Here is a 21,824-nt window from a genome sequence, read left to right as displayed (position 1 = left end):
AGGTATGGAAGGGAAGAACAAATGGAAGGGTCTGAAGCAGGGTGGGAGCCAGAAGAGATTAAGTGACAAAAAGGATGATGGTGCAAGGCAAAAATAAATGGTCATGGGACAAATCTGGACGATGTAACTCCAGATCCACAGCAATGTTGAAGATCAGGAGAAAAGAAGCTCCTTACTTTTCTGATTAAACAGAGAATGGAAACCAGTTGGTGCAGTAGGGGTTTGGGGAGATGTTACTGTCACTGCTCCAGTACTGCTGCTGACGCTCTCCAAGGATTTGACACTCTGCTGCGAGCTGAGGGAGCTGTTGGATTTAGTCAATGATGATCTGTGCAGTTTGGGCTTCGAAAAGAAACCCTTCTTGGACCTCTTCTCCGGCGTCTCCTTTTCAATGAACTCCTCATCGCTGATGATCTGTCCTATACTGCTCGGCACGATGGCTGACGCAGACTCAGACATCAGCTTGTCATGCTTCTTCTTGCCTTTGACCTTGTCCTTCAACTTGCCCAGTGCTGAGCGCGGCTTCTCCTTTGAGGACAGGTCAAACATACTGGCGGTTATGTTGTTGCGGACAAATTGAATGATCACCTGAATCTCCCCTCTGTCCTTTTCTTTCTGCCCGGGCTTTGAAGACAGCTTGTACCACCTGAGGAGGAAGAAAATGAGGGAATGACTGAGGATGCATTGAAACACCGGCAACAGATTCAAGCAGGAGGCTATAAGCAGATGGGACAAGGGCACAAAGTTACTTTTACCAAACCCCCTCCATCTGCTTTTCAAAATAGAGTGCCTGTTCATCAACAGCCAGAACTGTCAGTCATAGAGTCATAGTCATAGCACAAAGAGGCTGATAGGACCTTTTTGTTACACATGTTTAAAATGCAATTTGCCACTTTCTCCAATGGAAAAAGTACTGTAACGTATGAGGAGACTTACACAATGGTGGTCAGTGTAAGGGTCCATTGTGAAAGTCAGATTCTCATGGAAAATCACTGCATCTACATAACAACAGTAAGATCCAACGCCAGCATCTCCACATCATCTACATAACAACACAGCATCTAATTGTGATGGTGTCAACCATGACATTTCCTCTCACTCCAGAGATTGGAGCACATGATCTAGACTGGCAGTCCCAGTGAATTACTGAGGGAGAGCTGCACTTTTGGAAGTGCCATATTTCAGCTGAGATATTAAGCCAACTTGTCACCTCTCTCAGGTTGCAGTAAAAGATCAAATAGCACTATCTGAAGAGGGGCAGGAAAGTTCTCCCCAGTCAATATTTATCCCTCTGCCATTACATTTCAGTTTGTCAGACCTTACTGTGTGCAAATTGACTGCCGCATTTCCGACGTAAGTGATTAGACTTTTAAAATTCACTTCACTGGCTGGAGTGTTTTATGATGATGTGAGGTGTGAAAGGTGCTACAGAAATGCAAATGTTTGGGTCTTTCACTTCCTTGGTTAAGTCACACCAGCTTTACCCAAGTTTCCACAAACCAGCCTGTCAGTTCTGATATTAGGAAGCTGTGGCTGAAGGTGCAAAAAAAAGTGAAACCAAAATCGGATTTCATAAGCCTGTAGACTTTAAAAAATTCTTTCACAGAATTTAGGCTGCGCTGGCTAAGCCGACACTTTTACTGCCCATCCCTAATTGTCCTTGGGAACGGGATGGTGAGTTGTTGAACTGTTGCAGTCCATGTGACAGTGAATATTGTCTGAGCTGCACTTATCCAGGCAAATGGAGAGTATTCCATCAAACTCCTGACTTGTGCCTTGTAGATGGTGGACAGGCTTTGAGGAGTCAGGAGGGGAGTTACCGCAGGATTCCTAACCTCTGGACTGCTTTGGTAGCCACAGTATTTATCTGGCCGCTCCAGTTTTGTTTAATGTGAATGGCAACCCCAGGATGTTGATAGTGGGGAATACAGCATGTTAATATCATTGAATTTCAAGGACGACAGCTAAATTACATCTTGTTGAAGATGGACATTGCCTGATACTTGTGTGTCACAAATGTTACTATCCAGTTATCAGTCCAAGCTTGAATATTGTCAGGACTTGCTTCATATGGACATGGGCTGTTTCAATACAACACAAGACAAGAAATAGAAGCAGGAATAGGCCTCTAGGCCCTTCAAGCCTGCCCCACCATTCAATATGATCATGGCTCATCTATGCCGGTCTCAACTCCTTTTCTGTGCCATTTTCCCAAAACTCTCAATTCCTTTATCTATCAAATATTCATCCACCTCCACTTTAAATACCTCAAATGATCCAGCCTCCACCACTCTTTGGGCAGAGAATTTCAGAGATTCATCACCTTCTGCGACAAGAAAGTTCTACGCACCTCAGTTTTAAATGGCCAGTCCTTTATCTTGTAGCTCTATCCTCTGTATGAATCTCTCCCACTGGTGAAAATCATCTACCCTGTCACCCCTTCCCCTCAGGATCTTATGTTTGAATAAGGTCACTCTATAAACTCAAAGGAATACCGGTTGCACAATGGTTAGCACTGCTCCCTCACAGCGCCAGGGACCCGGGTTCAATTCCGGCCTCGGGTGACTGTCTGTGTGGAGTTTGCACATTCTCCCCGTGTCTGCATGGGTTTCCTCCGGGTGCTCCCACAGTCCAAAAATGTGTGGGTTTGGTTGATTGGCCATGCTAAATTGCCCCTTAGGGTCCCAAGATGTGTAGGTTAGGGGGATTAGCAGGATAGTGGGGTTACAGGGATAGGGGCTGGGTGGGATTGTTGTCGGTGTTGGCTTGATGGGCCGAATGGCCTTCTTCTGCACTGTAGGAATTCTATGATTCTAAATAGACTATTTAGTCTCTCTTGATAGGACAACCCTCACATCCCAGGAATGAGTCCTGGTGAATCTCCTTTGGACTGCCTCCAATGTTACTATATCCTCGTTTTAGGTAAGGGGACCAAAACCATACACAGTATTCCAGGCAAGGCCTCACCAGATTGTAGAAGGAACATTTGCGATCAAGTTGCTTACCTAGTTTCTGTTAAATTTAACAGCCTGATCTTGAGGCACATTGCAAATATTAAATTACATGGTTGAAAATTGGCAGTAAAATGAGCCTAAAATATGCAATACAAACTGACTGAGGAGTAGCAAGTTAAACGGAGCTGGGTTTCTGACTCCCAGTTGAGGTGCAAATTTGTCGCAAAACTGTGAGCTTAAGTTTTACAGTGAAAGAACCCCTACCTTCCTCTCTCTGCCTTCCTGCCCCCACACCCTGTGGCCTTTTTACAGCTCAGGAAGGCAAAAGACACAAATGCACCTCTCCTGAAGTCAAGGTCCTCATGATGAGGACTGCAGGGAGGCGGTGTTTCCTTACGCACACAATTTCTGTCCACGAGTGTAGTTTTGGAACCTCCCTGCAGGGTTTGTAACCACTGGGGAAAGAAAGCTTGTTGAGCAGTCAGGAACATTATGAAAGGCAGGTGTAAAGTGATTTTACACCTTCACATGTCACTATTAGGTGCTGTATTGCAATGTAGATGTGTTTGTAATGCAGTGTTTCGCCATAGGGTTCTGTCCTGCAAAGGTCTGTTGATCCTTCCATTGTCTACTATTGTCCAAGTGTTGTCATGCAATACAGCACTTTTTCTATTGGAGAAAGGACCATGATGCATTAACAATGTAAAAAACAAATGTACCATCATCCTCTGCTCTTTTGTCCTTTGATTTAAATCGATTCACGACTCTGGCGGTAGGTGTGGCTTTTGCTACCAAATAAACCTGTTGGACTTTAACCTGGTGTTGTTAAACTTCTTACTGGGTTAAAAAAACACCAGCTTTTGAAAATTGGAAAAGTTCTCAACACCTGCTTCCCTCCATTGATTGATGGACACTGTTTTGAAATGGAAATGGACACCATTTTGTTTTGTTAGTTTCATGCAATGTAGCTGGAAGCTTTTATTTATGACCTCTGTAGCCATTATGAATGCTTAGTTGGATTTCAAAAGCTACCAGGAGCTTCCGTTTGGCATGGTGGCATGTGCATAGGTGTGTGGGGAGGATGGAGGTGGGGGAGTGAGGGGGGCATGAGGTTATGTCGGGCTGAGCAGGGCAAGAGGGGAGAGATGTTATTGCTTCACGCTTTTTATTAGTGTCACAAGTAGGCTTACATTAACACTGCAATGAAGTTACTGTGAAAATCCCATAGTTGCCACACTCCGGCACCTGTTCGGGTACACTGAAGGAGAATTTAGCATGGCCAATGCACCCTAACCAGCACGTCTTTCGGATTGTGGGGAGGAAACCGGAGCACCCGGAGGAAACCCACGCAGACACGGGGAGAACGTGCAGACTCCGCACAGACAGTGACCCAAGCCGGGAATTGAACCTGGGTCCCTGGCGCTGTGAGGTCGCGGTGCTAACCACTGTGCCACCGGGCTGCTCCAAAATCCAGGGGTCTTTAAATGATATTGGGAGGTGGGTTGCTATGGTAGAAAACCAAGACAGACCATCTAACCAGGCTGCCTCTGCACCCGCGTTCCTCATGAACTCCTTCATAAAATGAACTGTGAACCTGACCCTGTGTGAAAGGCAAAGTCACACATGGGTCAGGTGTGTGTTTTAGAAGACACACAGGAAAATCCAGCCCAGAGTGATAAAGCACAGAAAATGGCGATTTGGAGCATCGCCCCTCTACCAACTCCTCGGCAGTACTATCCAATTCATCATATTCCCTTGCTCTTTTACCATAGATCTGCAATTGTTTCCTCCCCTCAAGCATTCATCCAATTCTCTTTTGAATACTACTATTGAATCTGCTTCCACTATCCTTTCCAGCAGCACATTCCAGACCACACCTAACTCATGGTGTGAGATTTTAATGCTGCCTCTGGATCTTTTGCCAGAAAAGACAAGGAAAAGAAAATCACATTTCTAAGGCTCCATTCACAAAAGCAAATTCCCAGCTAATTCAATACTTGTAAAGTATCCTCCTCTTTCTTCAGGCACCATGCCCCAAGAGGGCTTTGGTGACCATGGACTTCAACTGGATTGGTCCATTATTATGCTTGGCAAAGTACTGCAGTGCTTTGCCGTTGCCCTCTTGGTTTGATTTATTATTCTCACATGAATTGGGAGTACAGTGAAGTATTGCTTCTTGTGCGCTATACAGACAAAGCATACTGTTCATTGAGTACATAGGGGAGAAGGGAGAGAGTGCAGAATGTAGCGTTACAGTCATAGCTGGGGTGTAGAGAAAGATCAACTTATATAAGGTAGGTCCATTCAAAAGTCCAATGGCAGCAGGGGGGAAGCTGTTCTTGAGTCGGTAGGTACGTGTCCTTCAACTTTTGTATCTTTTTCCCGACGGAAGAAGATGGAAGAGAGGATGTCCAGGGTGCGTGGGGTCCTTAATTATGCTGGCTGCTTTTCCGAGGCAGTGGGAAGTGTAGATGGAGCCAGTGGATGGGAGGCTGGTTTGCGTGATGGACTGGGCTTCATTCAGTCTGCAGTATGGCTGACCAGGAAACTCTCCTGCTCTTTACCAACTGCTTTTGGAATATTTACAGCTGTTAATCAGCCTGTTTGGCCATATTATGAACACACCTTCCATGGCCTTCAAGTCCTAGAGTGGGACTTGAACCTGGAGCTTCTAGCCCAGAGCAAGGATACTACCCAAGGATACTATAGTGATTGTTAAAGTATAGTGACTGTTATAAAGTAGGAAATATGGCTGCGAATTTGTGCCCAGCAAGATCCCATAAAACAGCAGTGAGATCATGGGTATTGCTTGGCCAGAACACCAGAGAAAACTCCTCTGCATCGCCTCATGGGAACTTGTATGTCTACCTTAAATGGCACCTTCGACAGTGCTGCATCCCCTTAGTATAGCACTAAGGTCCAACTGAGATTAATTTCTCCTTTCATGTGGTGTGGGCATTGCTGGCAAGGCCAACATTTGCTGCCCTTTGAACGGTAAGCTGTGCTGGGCCATTTCAGAGTCAACCACATTGCTGTGGCTCTGGAGTCACAGGTGGGCCAGACCAGGTAAGGACGGCAGATTTCCTTCCCTAAAGAACATGGTGGCACACTGGTTAGCACTGCTGCCTCACAGCGCCAGGGACTTGGGTTCATTTCCAGCCTTGGGTAACTGTCTGTGTGGAGTTTGCACATTCTCCCCGTGTCTGCGTGGGTTTCCTCTGGGTGCTCCGGTTTCCTTGCACAGTCCAAAGATTGTGGTTAGATTGGGTTAGATTGATTGGTCATACTAAATTGACCCTAATGTCAGGGGGATTAGCAGGGTAAATATGTGGAGTTACGGGGATAGGTCCTATGTGGGAGTGTGGTCATGCAGATGTGATGGGCCGAATGGCCTCCTTCTGCACTGTAGGGATTCTATGATTCTATGACACTGGCGAACCAGATGAGTTTTTATAGCAATCGATCACCATTCCTGAAGATAGCTTCCAATTCCAGATTATACTGATTAAATTTAAATTCCCAGCCGTGGTGGAATTTGAACCCAAGGATTAACCTGGGCATCTGAATTACTAGTCCAGTGACATTACCACTATGCCACCAATCCAGTTACTGAAGTGGGACTTTCACTATTTTTGGACTCAGAGCTCCCTGAGCCACAGCTAACATCCAATGACACTGCAATGTCATTTGGGTCAGGGCCCTTGGACTAGAAAGAAGGAATAATTAAACTGCACTCAGATCCCAACCATTGTCCTTTGTCTGTATTGCACGCAAGAAACAATACTTTTCACTGTATACATGTGATTTGTTGTCATGTGACAATAATAAATCAAATCAACTCAACAAAAAGCAGGAAGGAAGGTGAGAGCACTTGGTACATCTGCTGAGATGCATTCCATGGTTGAATTGCCCGCATTTACGAAGAGTAACACCTGGTGCAAGGTACACACAGTTCAATGCACGCAAAGAGAATTGTACCCTAATCAATGGTCAGCAACTTCAGGAGAGGGGCCTGGGAGCAGAAAGGGTTGAACACCGACTCACATCCTGTTGTTTTCAGAGTTTTGTTTTCTTTCTTTTAAACTCCACGTGGAAAAGGAGAGGGGGGCGGGGAGTTGGCCATCTCAAAATAAACACACAATGCTGGAATCACCAAAGACCCCATAGTGCATTGCAAGCAGATCCCAGACCTCCTATTCAGTGTTTGGCTTATCTGGGGGTGATCTCATTCTCTCTTTCCCTTTCCACACAGATGGTGGCCTGACAGCAGAGAGACTGAATACAATCTCCACACAGTCTGTCCTGCAAACCTCTGGAGAGATGTTCCCGCCTAGCAGCCTCCAGCGATGGCCCGTTCCCTCCCTGCACAGCCCTCGCTAGCATTTCAAACTGCAGTAGGCTCCATTGGATTCTACAGCATGGGAACAGGCCATTCACTCCATCTGATCTCGATTTTCCATTACCATCAAATGTAGCCCTAAACCTCCATCTTACCCAGTTTTTCAGGATATTTTCTGGGCATTTACCTACAGTCATAACCCAATGGGCTTTCTGACCAGCAGTCCATTGTTCTTATGTATCATGTACCACTATAAGTACCCAGCATAGCCGAGCAGCCTATAGGTATTCGTGCATCTCACCACCACTACAATATAGTAGCCCATTACAATTATATATCCCACACTAAGATATATCCTAGCACTAATCTATATCCTAGCACTAATATATATCCTAGCCCAGCTAACAGTCTGTATGTGCTCATCTATCCGTGCAATCCACATCCTGCGTGCCAGCAATACCCTTGTGATTCCAGCACTAACAGTCTAAAGTCAGAGTCCAGCATCTACTCCTCCCCAACCTCAACCCACCCCCTCTTATTTTTCTCCAAGTCTTACAAAGTTATAACTCCCTGTGGCAGACTTTTCTAGTGCCCTTTGTTGTATAACTGCAGCCAGGGTCAGGCCAAGAGCAGGGCTTGAACTCACAAAGAGAAAAAGAGAGGGCCACTGACTCATTCATGCTGACATGAGGGAAGCCTTCATATGTGAAAACCAAATCCATCCAGAATTGAATTCTGAACCCATATCTGGGGAGATTGTTGTAACCCTTCCCCCCTGCTGGACTGGTACAAGAATCAACCAGCTGATTGATATGTGATCCCTCCCTAACCTTAAAAGTCTCTTTCCATTTTGTTGGTACCATCATGGTCAATGCACCTCAATACTTGCCATTGTTTCACAGTGCTCAGCAAAAGTGGCAGACTTTTCTAGTGCCCTTTGTAGTATAACTGCAGCCAGGGTCAGGCCAAGAGCAGGCCTCCTCACCTCATGATCATGATACCCATCCTACCCTGGTCACTGGACAGTGCGCTGAAGAGGTAACTCTGCCCAAAGCTTCCTTGGCCCAAATGACAGGCAAACCACTGTCCTGGGTGAGGAATATTCTCTACTCGCCCGGATGGGTACAGTACTGAGTGAGTGCAGCACTGTTGCAGGTGGCATCTTTTGGACGAAACGTTAAACCAAGGTCCTATTAGGTCTCAGATGTACCGAAAAGATTGCAAGGGCTTATCTCAAAGAGAAGCAGATGAATTCTTCCCGGTGCCTTGGTCAGTATTTATTCATCATCACTAAATAAAAAGGCTATTAATTATCACATTATTATTTGTGGAATCTTTACTGTGCACAAATTGGCTGCCACATTTCCTCCCAACAACAGTAACTAACTTCAAAACTACTTCATTGGCTGTGAAATTCTTCATTGGTGCTTTTTTAAAAAAATGAGCAAGGCTTGAACTCACAAAGAGGAAAACAGAGAGCCACTGACTCATTCATGCTGACATGAGGGAAGCCTTCATATGTGAAAACCAAATCCATCCAGAATTGAATTCTGAACCCATATCTGGGGAGATTGTTGTAACCCTTCCCCCCTGCTGGACTGGTACAAGAATCAGCCAGCTGATCGATATGTGATCCCTCCCTAACCTTAAAAGTCTCTTTCCATTTTGTTGGTACCACCATGGTCAATGCACCTCAATACTTGCCGTTGTTTCACAGTGCTCAACAAAAGTATACACCAGTGATAAAGAAGGACTGTAGAAAAAGAGATAATCAGCCATGGATATCTAAGGAAATAAAGGAGGGTATCAAATTGAAAGAAAATGCATACAGAGTGGCAAAGATTAGTGGGAACCGAGAGGATTGAGAAATCTTTAAAGGTCAACAGAAAGCCATGAAAAAAGCTATAAAGAAAAGTAAGATGGATTATGAGAGTAAACTAGCTCAGAATATAAAAACAGAGAGCAAAAGATTCTACAAATATATAAAAAGAAAAACAGTGGCTAAAGTAAACATTGGTCCTTTAGAGATGAGAAGGGGGATGTAATAACTGGGAATGAGAAAATGGCTGAGGCATTGAACAGGTATTTTGTGTCAGTCTTCACAGTGGAAGACACAAATAACATGCCAAAAATTGATGACAGGAAGGATATGGCAGGTGAGAACCTAGAAACTATCATTATCACGAAAGAGGTAGTGTTGGGCAAGTTAATGGGGCTAAAGGTAGACAGGTCTCCTGGTCCTGATGGAATGCATCCCAGGGTACTAAAAGAGATGGCGGGAGAAATAGCAAATGCACTAGTGGTAATTTACCAAAATTCGCTGGACTCTGGGGTGGTTCCTGCAGATTGGAAAACAGCAAATGTGACGCCACTGTTTAAAAAAGGAGGTAGACAAAAGGCAGGTAACTATAGGCTTAACTTCTGTAGTAGGGAAAATGCTTGAATCTATCATCAAGGAAGAAATAGCGAGACATCTGGATATAAATTGTCCCATTGTTAAGATGCAGCATAGGTTCAGGAAGGGAAGGTCATGTTTGACGAATTTGGTGGAATTCTTTGAGAACATTACATGTGCAGTGGACAATGGGGAACCTGTGGATGTGGTGATCTGGATTTCCAGAAGGCATTTGACAAGGTGCCGCACCAAAGACTGCTGCATAAGATAAAGGTGCACGGTGTTACGGGTAATGTATTAGCATGGATAGAGGATTGGTTAACTAACAGAAAGCAAAGAGTGGGGGTAAATGGGTGTTTTTCTGGTTGGCGATCGGTGACTAGTGGTGTGCTTCAGGGATCAGTGTTGGGACCGCAATTGTTTACGATTTACACAGATGATTTGGAGATGGGGACCAAGTGTAGTGTGTCAAAATTTGCAGATGACACTAAAATGGGTGGCAGAGCAAAGTATGCAGGGGATGCTGAAAGTCTGCAAAAGGATATAGATAGTCTAAGTGAGTGGGCGAGGGTTTGGCAAATGGAGTACAATGTTGGTAAATGTGAGGTCATCCATTTTGGTAGGAACAACAGCAAAATGGACTATTATTTGAATGGTAAAAAATTGTAGCATGCTGCTGTGCAGAGGGACCTGGGTGTCCTTGTGCAGGAATCTCAAAGAGTTGGTTTGCTGGTGCAGCTGGTAATTAAGAAGGCAAATGGAATTTTGTCCTTTATTACTAGAGGGATGGAGTTTAAAAACAGCGAGGTTATGTTGCAACTGTATAAGGTGCTGGTGAGGCTACACCTGGAGTACTGTGTACAGTTTTGGTCTCCTTACTTGAGAAAGGATATACTGACACTGGAGGGGGTGCAGAGGAGATTCACTGGGTTGATTCCGGAGTTGAGAAGGTTGGCTTATGAGGAGAGACCGAGTAGACTGGGGCTGTACTCATTGGAATTCAGAAGAATGAGGGGAGATCTTAGAGAAACATATAAGATTATGAAGGGAATAGATAAAATAGAAGCAGGGAAGTTGTTTCCACTGGCGGGTGAAACTAGACCCAGTGGGCATAGCCTCAAAATAAGGGGAAGCAGATTTAGGACTGAGTTGAGGAGAAACTTCTTCACACAAAGGGTTGTGAATCTGTGGAATTCCCTGCCCAGCGAAGCAGTTGAGGCTACCTCATTGAATGTTTTTAAGGCAAGGATAGATACATTTTTGAACAGTAAAGGAATTAAGGGTTATGGTGAGCGGGCGGGTTAGTGGAGCTGAGTCCACAAAAAGATCAGCCATGATCTTATTGAATGGTGGAGCAGGCTCGAGGGGCCAGATGGCCTACTCCTGCTCCGAGTTCTTATGTTATGTTTCAACAAGTTCCATTTGCGGATTAGGGTGTTCAGGGTTGTAAGGGTTAATGCGTGGTACTGGAGAAACAGTACAGCCCACATGATAATGTGCAAGTTTATTACTAGGAGGCAAGAAGGAGAAAGCTTATGGTCTAGACTGAGCAATACCTGTGGTTCTGTTTCTCTGTCAATAGTTATATCCATACAATACACCAGTTATTGTTCAGATACATTTATGTCTCTGCAACTGTTCCTTAGCCAGTCACAACCTACACACAGCACCATGCACTCCTACGCAGCAGCCCTCCTACACAGCACTCCTACATACCTTGCACCTGGTGGCATCACCCGGGCTTCTCAGTGACAAAACTCTCTGCTAGGAGCCTAGCAGACGAAGGGTTAACATTGCAATTAAAGGCTCATCTCCCTCCCTGTCCCTAAAGCACAGCCAGTAATTGGTGTGAAGCTTATGAACTACATTCAGTGACATTCACTTTCAGCAGTGGAGTTTAACAGGACTGAGTCCAAACTCATATTCAGCTTTCCTGTTGCTGCCCTGGTTATTCAAACGTTCCAGCTCGAGTCTACTCAAGTGCCGGACATTTTTATAAAATAAAGATTTCCTGTTGGATTTGAGTCACAATCTACACTAGTTAAGATCAAAACAAAGCTGACTCAGCTGTGCCAGCAACTTAGAATCCTTTCTCAAGATGTGAGTTTCGCTGGCTGGGTCAGCATTTATTATCCATCTCCGATTGCCCTTGAGAAGGTGGTGGTGATGGGCTGCCTTCTTGAACCACTGCAGTTTGTGTGGTGTATGTACACCCACAGTACTGTTCGGGAGAGAGTTCGAGGATTTTGACCCAGCCACAGTGAAGGAACGATGATATATTCCCAAATCAGGATGGTGTGTGACTTAGAGGGGAACTTACAGGTAGTGGTGTTCCTAGTATCTGCTGCCCTTGTCCTTCTCGAGGGTAGTGGTCGTGGGTTTGGAAGGTGCTGCCTCAGGAATCTTGATGAGTTCCTTCAGTGCATTTTTTAGATGGTACACACGACTGCCACTGTTCATTGATGGGGGGGGGGGGGGGGGGGTGAATGGACTGCCTAGCCACATTCACAACATCCACTTCACTGCCATCTTGACTTGGGCCTTGTAGCTTTTGGAGAAGCTTTGGGGAAGCAGAAGGTGAGCCACTAGCCACAGACCTGTCAGGCTTCATGTACAATGGCACCATTGTCAGAATCTTGGAAGATTTGAGCCCAGGTCTGCAGAGTTGGCTCATGTACATTAGTTGGCTCATGTACATTACATTCAGTATGTGCCTGCTCAACAGAGCACTGCACACCAACCAATAACTGATCTCCCAAAGCAACAATTAAATGTTAGAGATGGTGGGATGAAAGAGGGGAGGCAGAGGACACACAAGTCCAGTCTTCAAGAGAAAACGATGGACACCGGTTGTTTATACTCGCTTACTTTCCTCAGAAGCTGAATCAAAGGCCTGGCAGCTGGTCCAGGCCAATCCATACAGGATCCTGGGCTTGAAGTGCCATGGGTAAGGAACAGGGACAAACATGATGGACTGCATGGCCTCGTTATGCAGGATGAATCGATGCTGAGACACTCCGGAAGCCCAGCGTGGAAGAGGTTAAAAATGCTGCAATTTACCTTAATTACACAATTATTGCCACAGGAAACCGAGAGATGGCAAAACAAGATCAGGTTATTATTTTTTTTTTTTACTGACTGCACCATAGAGTGGCAGCCAGTTGCAGGGGCTGGGTGGAGTGCAGGGGAAATTAGCTCTTCATTAGAGATGTACACAGGGGAGGAACCGCAACCATCAAAAGCAACTCTCTCACCCGTCCAGTCACAAAACAATCCAATTCCACATGAAGCTTTCAGCCACAGCTTAGTGAGCAGCACACTCGCTGAGTCAGAGGTCATGGGTTCACACATCAAATCCAGATACTCCAGCACATAGTCAAAGCTGACAATCCCATTACAGTGCTGAGGGAATGCTTCAGCAGTGTCCCAGGCTCTATTACATACACCTCAGAGGGCGTAGGGCTGCCTCAGTTTCATATGATGTGGAGATGTCGGCGTTGGACTGGGGTAAACACAGTAAGAAGTCTCACAACACCAGGTTAAAGTCCTCACGGATAACCTCACGATTCTCCACTTCTCCAGCTTCCACCCTAAACACGTTAAAGAAGCCATCCCCTACGGACAAGCCCTCCGAATACACAGGATCTGCTCGGATGAGGAGGATCGCAACAGACACCTCCAGACACTGAAAGATGCCCTCATAAGAACAGGATATGGCGCTCGACTCATCGATCGACAGTTCGAACGCGCCACAGCGAAAAACCGCACCGACCTCCTCAGAAGACAAACACGGGACACGGCGGACAGAGTACCCTTCGTCGTCCAGTACTTCCCCGGAACAGAGAAGCTACAACATCATCTTCAGAGCCTTCAGCATGTCACTGATGATGACGAACATCTCGCCAAGGCCATCCCCACACCCCCACTTCTTGCCTTCAAACAACCGCACAATCTCAAACAGACCATTGTCCACAGCAAACTACCCAGCCTTCAGGAGAACAGTGACCATGACACCACACAACCCTGCCACAGCAACCTCTGCAAGACGTGCCGGATCATCGACATGGATGCCATCATCTCACGTGAGAACACCATCCACCAGGTACACGGTACATACTCTTGCAACTCGGCCAATGTTGTCTACCTGATACGCTGCAGGAAAGGATGTCCCGAGGCATGGTACATTGGGGAAACCATGCAGACGCTACGACAATGGATGAATGAACACCGCTCGACAATCACCAGGCAAGAGTGTTCTCTTCCTGTTGGGGAACACTTCAGCGGTCACAGGCATTCGGCCTCTGATCTTCGAGTAAGCGTTCTCCATGGCGGCCTTCACGACACACGACAGCGCAGAGTCGCTGAGCAGAAACTGATAGCCAAGTTCCGCACACGGGGACGGCCTCAACCGGGATATTGGGTTCACGTCACACTATCTGTAACCCCCACGACTTGCCTGGGCTTGCAAAATCTCACTAACTGTCCTGGCTGGAGACAATACACATCTCTTTAACCTGTGCTTAACCCTCTCTCCACTCACATTGTCTGTAACTTTAAAACTTGATTACCTGTAAAGACTCGCATTCCAACCATTGCTTTGTAAATTGAGTTTGTGTCTTTATATGCCCTGTCTGTGAACAGAACTCCCACTCACCTGACGAAGGAGCAGCGCTGCGAAAGCTAGTAGCTTTTGCTACCAAATAAACCTGTTGGACTTTAACCTGGTGTTGTGAGACTTTGTACTCAGTTTAATATCACATTGAAAAGGCAGCCCCAAGATCAACAGGCTGGAATCTCTTGACACAAAGAACCATGGGAGGAAAACCAGCCCACGATCAACGCCACCAACTCACTATCGCTAAAAGGTCCGTCTCTGTTAGGAACATTTAAGCGGTTATTGGATAGGCACATGGAGCGCACCAGGATGATAGGGAGTGGGATAGCTTGATCTTGGTTTCAGATAAAGCTCGGCACATCATCGTGGGCCGAAGGGCCTGTTCTGTGCTGTACTGTTCTATGTTCTATGTTCTCTGAGACTAAATGCAATGCAATCCGATCACTATAACATGCCATGCTTGTTAGTGTCACTCAGACTGTCACTTTATCAGCAGGAAGCCAGGGTTTCTCCATCCCCTGTGACTCTGGCTCAGGCACAGATAGCAAACTTTGCTTGTGTTGACATGCTCATATCAGCATGTGGTGAAACAGTCAGACTTAAAGAGTGCAGTCTCATGCAGCACAGGGTGAGGGCTCTACGTCAGAAGGGTGGCACAGCGCAAGGCTGTTTCCAACTCGCAGGATCCAACAGAGAAAAAAACAATACCTTTACATCTTCAAGCTAAATGTCCCAGAGAAGTGGGAAAGGAGACCCATGGACCTGTGGGGGAGGAGCAGGGGCCAGATGGAGAGGGGTGGTGCAAGAGGGGCAGGGGCATGGAGGAGGGACAAAAAGAGAGCCAGGCAGAGCAGTAGGTGCAGGGTGAGGGCAGAAATGAGGATTGGAGACAAAGAGGAAGGAGACAAAAAAAAACGTAGAAAGAGATAAGAAAATGAATGAAATGAGGGGGAAATGAGAGGAGGGCTGTGAGAACAGGGAAGACGGTGTGTGTGTGTGGGGGGGGGGGGGGGGAGATGGGGTGGAGAGAAGGGTGAAGAAGCAAATGAAAATGAAGAGAAGCTTAGGAAAAAGAAGAAAATAGATAACGTGCGGAGGAGGTGGTGGGAGAGACAAGAGAGAGAGAGAAAATGGCAGAGAGCCAATCTAGAGACAAACCATCGAACAAATCTCCTGCCAGGAAAGCTTGACAAGAGCCTCTTAGGATTGCTGGAGAGCAGTTGGCTCAGCAGCAGCAATAGGCAGCATTGGCTAACCCACAGTCCACATTACTCAGCGAGTCTCTCGCATTCCCGGGCAACAAGAGCAACAGGAGCTCCCCCCTTAACCTGCCCAATATCATTTCTCTCAGCTAACAGCTGGAGCAGAGCATTCTCACAAGCTATCACATCCAGATGTTGCATTTCACCCTCTCCAGTCATGCAAGAGTCATGCACCCTCTATCAGTGACCTGACTGATCAGCTAATCCACAGAGTGGTGAGAATGGGGAACTTGTTCCGAGGAGGAGTTGATGCAAAGAACCTAGGACGTGTTCAGTAACGGGAGGCCAGATCAATACACGAAGGAGAAAGGACTATTATACTTAGAGTTAGATGAAGGAAGGTTCGGGAAAGTGCATGTAGATCGACATCATAGAGTCCGACAGTGCAGACGGCGGCTATTCGGCCCAACGAGTCTGCACTGACTCACCGAAAGAGCATCTTACCAGACCCACCCCCCACACTATTCCCATTACCCCACGCATTTATCATGGTTAATCCCCTAACCTACACATCTTTGGACACTAAGGGGCAATGTGGCACGGCCAATCCACCTAACCTGCACTTCTTTGGACTGTGGGAGGAAACCGGCGCACCCGGAGGAAACCGACACAGACATGGGGAGTGCCAATTCCACACAGACAGTGACCCAAGGCCGGAATTGAACCCAGGTCCCTGGTGCTGTGAGGCAGCAGCGCTAACCACTGTGCCGCCATGGTGGACAATGGCTTGTTTCTGTGCAGCCGATTGTCCATCATTCTACATATGGACACACCGCAAACCTCACATCCTCACACAGCCCTGAAGGAGCATTGCAACATCCAAAAACAAGAGTGATTTAAAAAGCTCAAGGAGCAACTCCACTCAGGAGAGAGAAAGATCAAACCAAAATTTATTTCATGCAGAATAAAAGCACAATATTGCAGGTGCTGAAAATGTGACATAAAAACAGAAAATGCTGGAAAAACTCAGCCCGTCTGGCAGCATCTGTAGGGAGAGAAACAGAGTTAACGTTTCGAGTCTGTATGACTTCTTCGAACTAAAAAGTCACACAGACTCAAAACGTTAACTCTGTCTCTCTCTCCACTGACGCTGCCAAACCTGCTGAGTTTTCCAGCATTTTCTGTTTTTATTTTGTGTAGACGCTGCCAGTCCCTTTAAAGGAGCAGATGATTTCACTGACACTTTAACGCACATTTAGCAAGAAGGCAACACCAGATTTTAAAATATATACTTAATTCCTGGTGAGGCTGCAAGATTTTTGTTTTCTCAGTCTTGTTTGCTGTTTGAGTTGCTGACTGCCTGGAACCGACACTGTAATCGAGACTTGCTGAGCCTCTCACATGTCTCCCTGTAGCAATAAGGTAGATTTCTGTGGAGAAGTCCGGAATGTTCTGAATGTTAGCTTCAGTCTCTGGTTTATGTCCCATGACTTCTGGGTTGAGCCTGAACGTAATTAACCGCCTACACGCCAAATACCACTGATTTTCCAGGCAAGTATCTCGGTTAGACAGATTGTACAAGACAGCCCAAAGCACGACACTGGTGGGAAAGGCTCCGGTAATTTTAATTCCATTCCAATACTCCACTGATTGCTCTCCCACTTTGCACGCTATGTAAACTTTAGCTTATGCAAAACTTTTGGCAATATCCTATCTCACACCCAGTCCCACCCTTCAAGCAGCACTGTTAACACTGATAGGCAGAGGGATCTGGGTGTACAGGTACACAGGTCACTGAAAGTGGCAATGCAGGTGGAGAAGGTAGTCAAGAAGGCATACGGCATGCTTGCCTTCATCGGCCAGGGCATTGAGTTTAAAAATTGGCAAGTCATGTTGCAGCTTTATAGAACCTTAGTTAGGCCGCACTTGGAATATAGTGTTCAATTCTGGTCGCCACACTATCAGAAGGATGTGGAGGCTTTGGAGAGGGTACAGAAAAGATTTACCAGGATGTTGCCTGGTATGGAGGGCATTAGCTATGAGGAGAGGTTGGAGAAACTTGGTTTGTTCTCATTGGAACGACGGAGGTTGAGGGGAGACCTGATAGAAGTCTACAAGATTATGAGAGGCATGGACAGAGTGGATAGTCAGAAGCTTTTTCCCAGGGTGGAAGAGTCAATTACTCGGGGGCATAGGTTTAAGGTGCGAGGGGAAAGGTTTAAAGGAGATGTACGAGGCAGAGTTTTTACACAGAGAGTAGTGGGTGCCTGGAACTCGTTGCCGGGGGAGGTAATGGAAGCGGATACGGTAGTGACTTTTAAGGGGCATCTTGACAAGTACATGAATAGAATGGGAATAGAGGGATATGGTCCCCGGAAGGGTAGGGTTTTTAGTTAAGTCGGGCAGCATGGTAGGTGCAGGCTTGGAGGGCCGAAGGGCCTGTCCCTATGCTGTAATTTTCTTTGTTCTTTGTTCCAGACTGGCTCAAGATCCAGCCATACCTCAATTTTCAAATTCTCATTCCCAATCCTTCCATGGCCTCGCTCTTCCCTATCTATGTGACCACCTCCGGCCCCACCACCCTCCGAACATCCCCTGAATTTCATTGCTCCTTCATTGATGGTCGTGCTATCAGCTGCCAAGGCCCCATGCTCTGGGCACCCTCCCCAAACCACACTGCCTCTTTGTGTCTCTCTCCTCCTTTAAGATTCTCTGTAAAACCCTGACTCTTTGAGTAAGCTTTTGACGACATCCAAATATCTGCTTACGCAATTCAGTGTTTGCCTGATAACACTATGAAGTGCCTCGAGATAATTATAATACTTTGAAGGGGCTTTATGAATGCACAATTAAGTGACACCACTAGGTGTCACCAGTTAGTAAATGCAGTGCCCAATCGTGGCTACGTGCCAAGATACCTGTGTAAGCCAATGCTGCAGTGACTTTTCTCTCTTTAACCTGCAACCAATCAAACCCTGACTTTACTAATCCAAAAACGTGTCAAGGCTGTCACACCAAGACGCAGAGCTGATGGGAACTATCATTGGCAGCTGTAGCTTATGCAGCCTAGGCACTAAGCTCCAGAATTCTTTCCCTATCTCTCTCTCTCTACCTCGCTTTCCTCCTTTAAGATGCTGCTTAAAACCTATCCCTGACCACACTTTTTGTCAGCTGTCCTAATTGGCTGGCATCTTTCTTTCATTACAACATTGACTATGCTTCATGTGTACCTCATTGGCTTTGTAAAGTGCTTTGGGCTTTCCTGACACTGCAAAAGGTGTAATCTGTGCCAAACAATCACTGATTACCCTCTGGGGAAGCACTTTGGGATGGTTTTATTATGTCAGAAGCAGTATATATATATACGAACATTATTGTTGCCTGTCACGTGATGCGGGTGGTACGTGATGGGATTACACAGCATCAACAGTGGCATGCATAAATGTTAAGACCCTCCTGTGTATTTATTCAATGACTGGATGTGGGTCTCATTGGCAAGGGCAGCCTTTGTTACTCATCCCTAATTGCCCTTGAACTAAGTGGCTTGCTGAACCACTTCACAGGGAAGAGTCAACAACATTGCTCTGGATCTAGAGTCACATGTAGACCAGACCAGGTAAGGTTGGCAGATTTCCTTCCCTGAAGGACATTAGAGAACCGGATAGGTTTTTAATGATTATTGTCTATCTTTTAGTTAGAGATTTAATTAATTACATTTAAATTCCACCAATTGCCACAGTGGGATTTGAACCAAAGGACATTAGCCGGGACCACTGTGTCACCATCTCCCTTGATTGTGTATTTCCAATGTTTGCTATTTTTTATTTAATTTCTACCACTGAGAATCATAGAATCATCTGACACAGAAGAAGGCTATTCAGTCCATCATGACTATGCCAGCTCTTTGAAAGAACCATTCAATTAGTCCCACTCCACTGCCCTTTCCCCATCACACTGGACATTTTCTCCATTTCAAGAATGTATCTAATTCCCTTTTGAAGTATTATTAATGTGCTCATTTTTAAAAAAAAACACTTACACAGAAAACCGCTTCCCCTTTACAGTAGGTCTGCAAAGTTAAATGCAGTGGTAAATTAGGGAGCGCACCCACTGAAGGCAGAATTGAAGGATTTCTATCTCCTGTAAACAGTAAAGTCTATTAAGATGCTGACAGATGGAGGTCAGGAATGTAGCTAATCAGCAGGAAATATCTCAATGGTATTCAACGCTCTGTCAAACATCAACTCCTTCAGACAATTCCAATGGACTTAATTATAGCTTAAAGGATCCCACATCCCTCCCCAGTCTCCTCACCTGGACAAGGACACAGCTCCACCCCGCAAGCTTCCAGTAGTTGCCATGCTCCTTGGTCAAGCTCAGCTTGCAAGGATATGCACCATAGATTCTATGATGACTGATCGAAAACAATGACAACACGAGACTGCTTTCAACCTAAAGCCACAGTCCCACCTTCGCAAGGGAATTAGGATACTACAGGAGGCCATTTGATCCATCTTGCTATGCTGGCTCTAGCAAAGAGGCGGCACGGTGGCACAGTGGCTAGCACTGCTGCCTCACAACGCCAAGGACCTGGGTTCGATTTGTGGCTTGGGTCACTGTCTGTGAGGAGTTTGCATGTTCTCCCCGTGTCTGTGTGGGTTTTCTCCAGTTTCCTCCCACACTCCAAAGATGTGCGGGTTAGGTTGATTGGCCATGATAAATTGCCCCTTAGTGTCAGGGGGGCTCGGAGGGTAAATATGTGGGGTTACGGGGATAGGACCTGGGTGGAATTGTTGTCGGTGCAGGCTCGATGGGCCAAATGGCCTCCTTCTGCACTGCAGATTCTATTATTCTATATAAAAAAAGCTATCCAAGTAGATCCATTCTCACTTTTTTTTCAAGCATTTATCCAATTCCCCATTTCAAGTTACTATTGAATCTGCTTCAGGAACTGAACTGGACCAGCTTTCTAAAGAGCAGATCAGAGGCTGGGAATCCTGCGCTGAGTAACTGACCTCCTGACTCCCCAAAGCCCATCCACAAAGCACGAGTCAGGAGTGTGATGGGACACTCTCCACTTGCCTGGATGAGTGCAACTCCAACAATATGCAAGGAGCTCAACGCCATTGAGAATAACGCAGCCCACTTGATAGCTACCCCTTCCACAAACATTCACTCCCTCCACCACTAACAGTGGCAGCCATGTGTACCATCTACAAGATGGGCACAGGAAGAAGTCTCACAACACCAGGTTAAAGTCCAACAGGTTTATTTGGTAGCACGAGCTTTCGGAGCGCTGCCCCTTCATCAGGTGAGTGGCCCCACTCACCTGATGAAGGGGCAACACTCCAAAAGCTCGTATTACCAAATAACCCTGTTGGACTTTAAACTGGTATTGAGAGTCTTCTTACTGTGCCCACCCCAGTCCAACGCCGGCATCTCCACATCAAGTATATATTGAAGTTTGGGTTGTTCCTGAGGTGGGGACAATGAGAATAGGTTTGGTGATATATTGTAAGGTAATAATAAGGAGAATGTAACCTGACCAGTAAATTTATGGGAGAGAAACATCAGCACAGACCCGATGAACTGAATGCCTATTTCTGTTCTGGAACATTATGATTACACAACCCTGTGGGTCAACGTATTGAGATATTAACACAGCCTCCAAAGCCCTGAGGACATTCAGTTCTGTTTGTCAATGAACTGACGCATCTCAGCTGAGGATCACATGACAGAAGATAGGGGCAGTGGTCGTGATGCTAAATTTGGACGCAGTGCAACCAGGGTGGTTGTGATGGCTCGTTGGAAAATAGCCAGGGTTCCTGCACTTGCTCAATAATGGTTATTGAAACAACAGGATGGAAGCAGAGTAAAGGAGCAAGGCTACACCGTGATGTCTACAGGTGAAGAACAGTCAAGTGTGCAAGCAAGAGCTGTGGTAGGAGGAATGATCAGTGCAAACGAAATGAGCAAAGGGTTTAATTTGGAGAAGTTAGCCTAGGGTGAGAAGGTTACCATCCATCCCGTGATCACTCATGAGAAAACTGCCGCAGTGTTTACATCAAAGGGCATCCTTACCACTGATCTCCACAACAGCTGAAGTCAGCTCCCTGCTGCCCAGCATTTACTGCTGGATTCTCTTACAACCATCACATTAACCAAACTCCCTGTGAACAAACATTCACAGTCAGTACTCGTTGCCTCTCCACATTAACCCAAATTGGCACAAGATTGAGGTCACGTACCAACCAACTCAAAAACAGCTTCTTCCCTGCTGCAATCAGACTTGAATGGATCTACCTCACATTAAGTTGAT

At 46.0% G+C, this 21,824-nt stretch overlaps 1 protein-coding gene across 5 annotated transcripts in view; it reads right to left on the bottom strand.

The window, feature by feature from the left end:
* LOC144501162 (uncharacterized) overlaps positions 1-21,824 on the bottom strand; it is a 134,488-nt gene that overhangs the window by 75,592 nt on the left and 37,072 nt on the right. For all 5 annotated transcript variants that reach the window (XM_078224574.1, XM_078224609.1, XM_078224592.1 and 2 more), the window contains one exon: positions 177-646. In XM_078224574.1, coding sequence (XP_078080700.1) covers positions 177-646 — 470 coding nt within the window. The remainder of the gene's footprint in view (positions 1-176; positions 647-21,824) is intronic.

Source organism: Mustelus asterias, chromosome 1 (genome assembly GCF_964213995.1).
Source record: "Mustelus asterias chromosome 1, sMusAst1.hap1.1, whole genome shotgun sequence".
NCBI lineage: Eukaryota > Metazoa > Chordata > Chondrichthyes > Carcharhiniformes > Triakidae > Mustelus > Mustelus asterias.
Note: the sequence above shows the minus strand (reverse complement) of the source record. Positions and strands in the feature narration are given on the sequence as shown.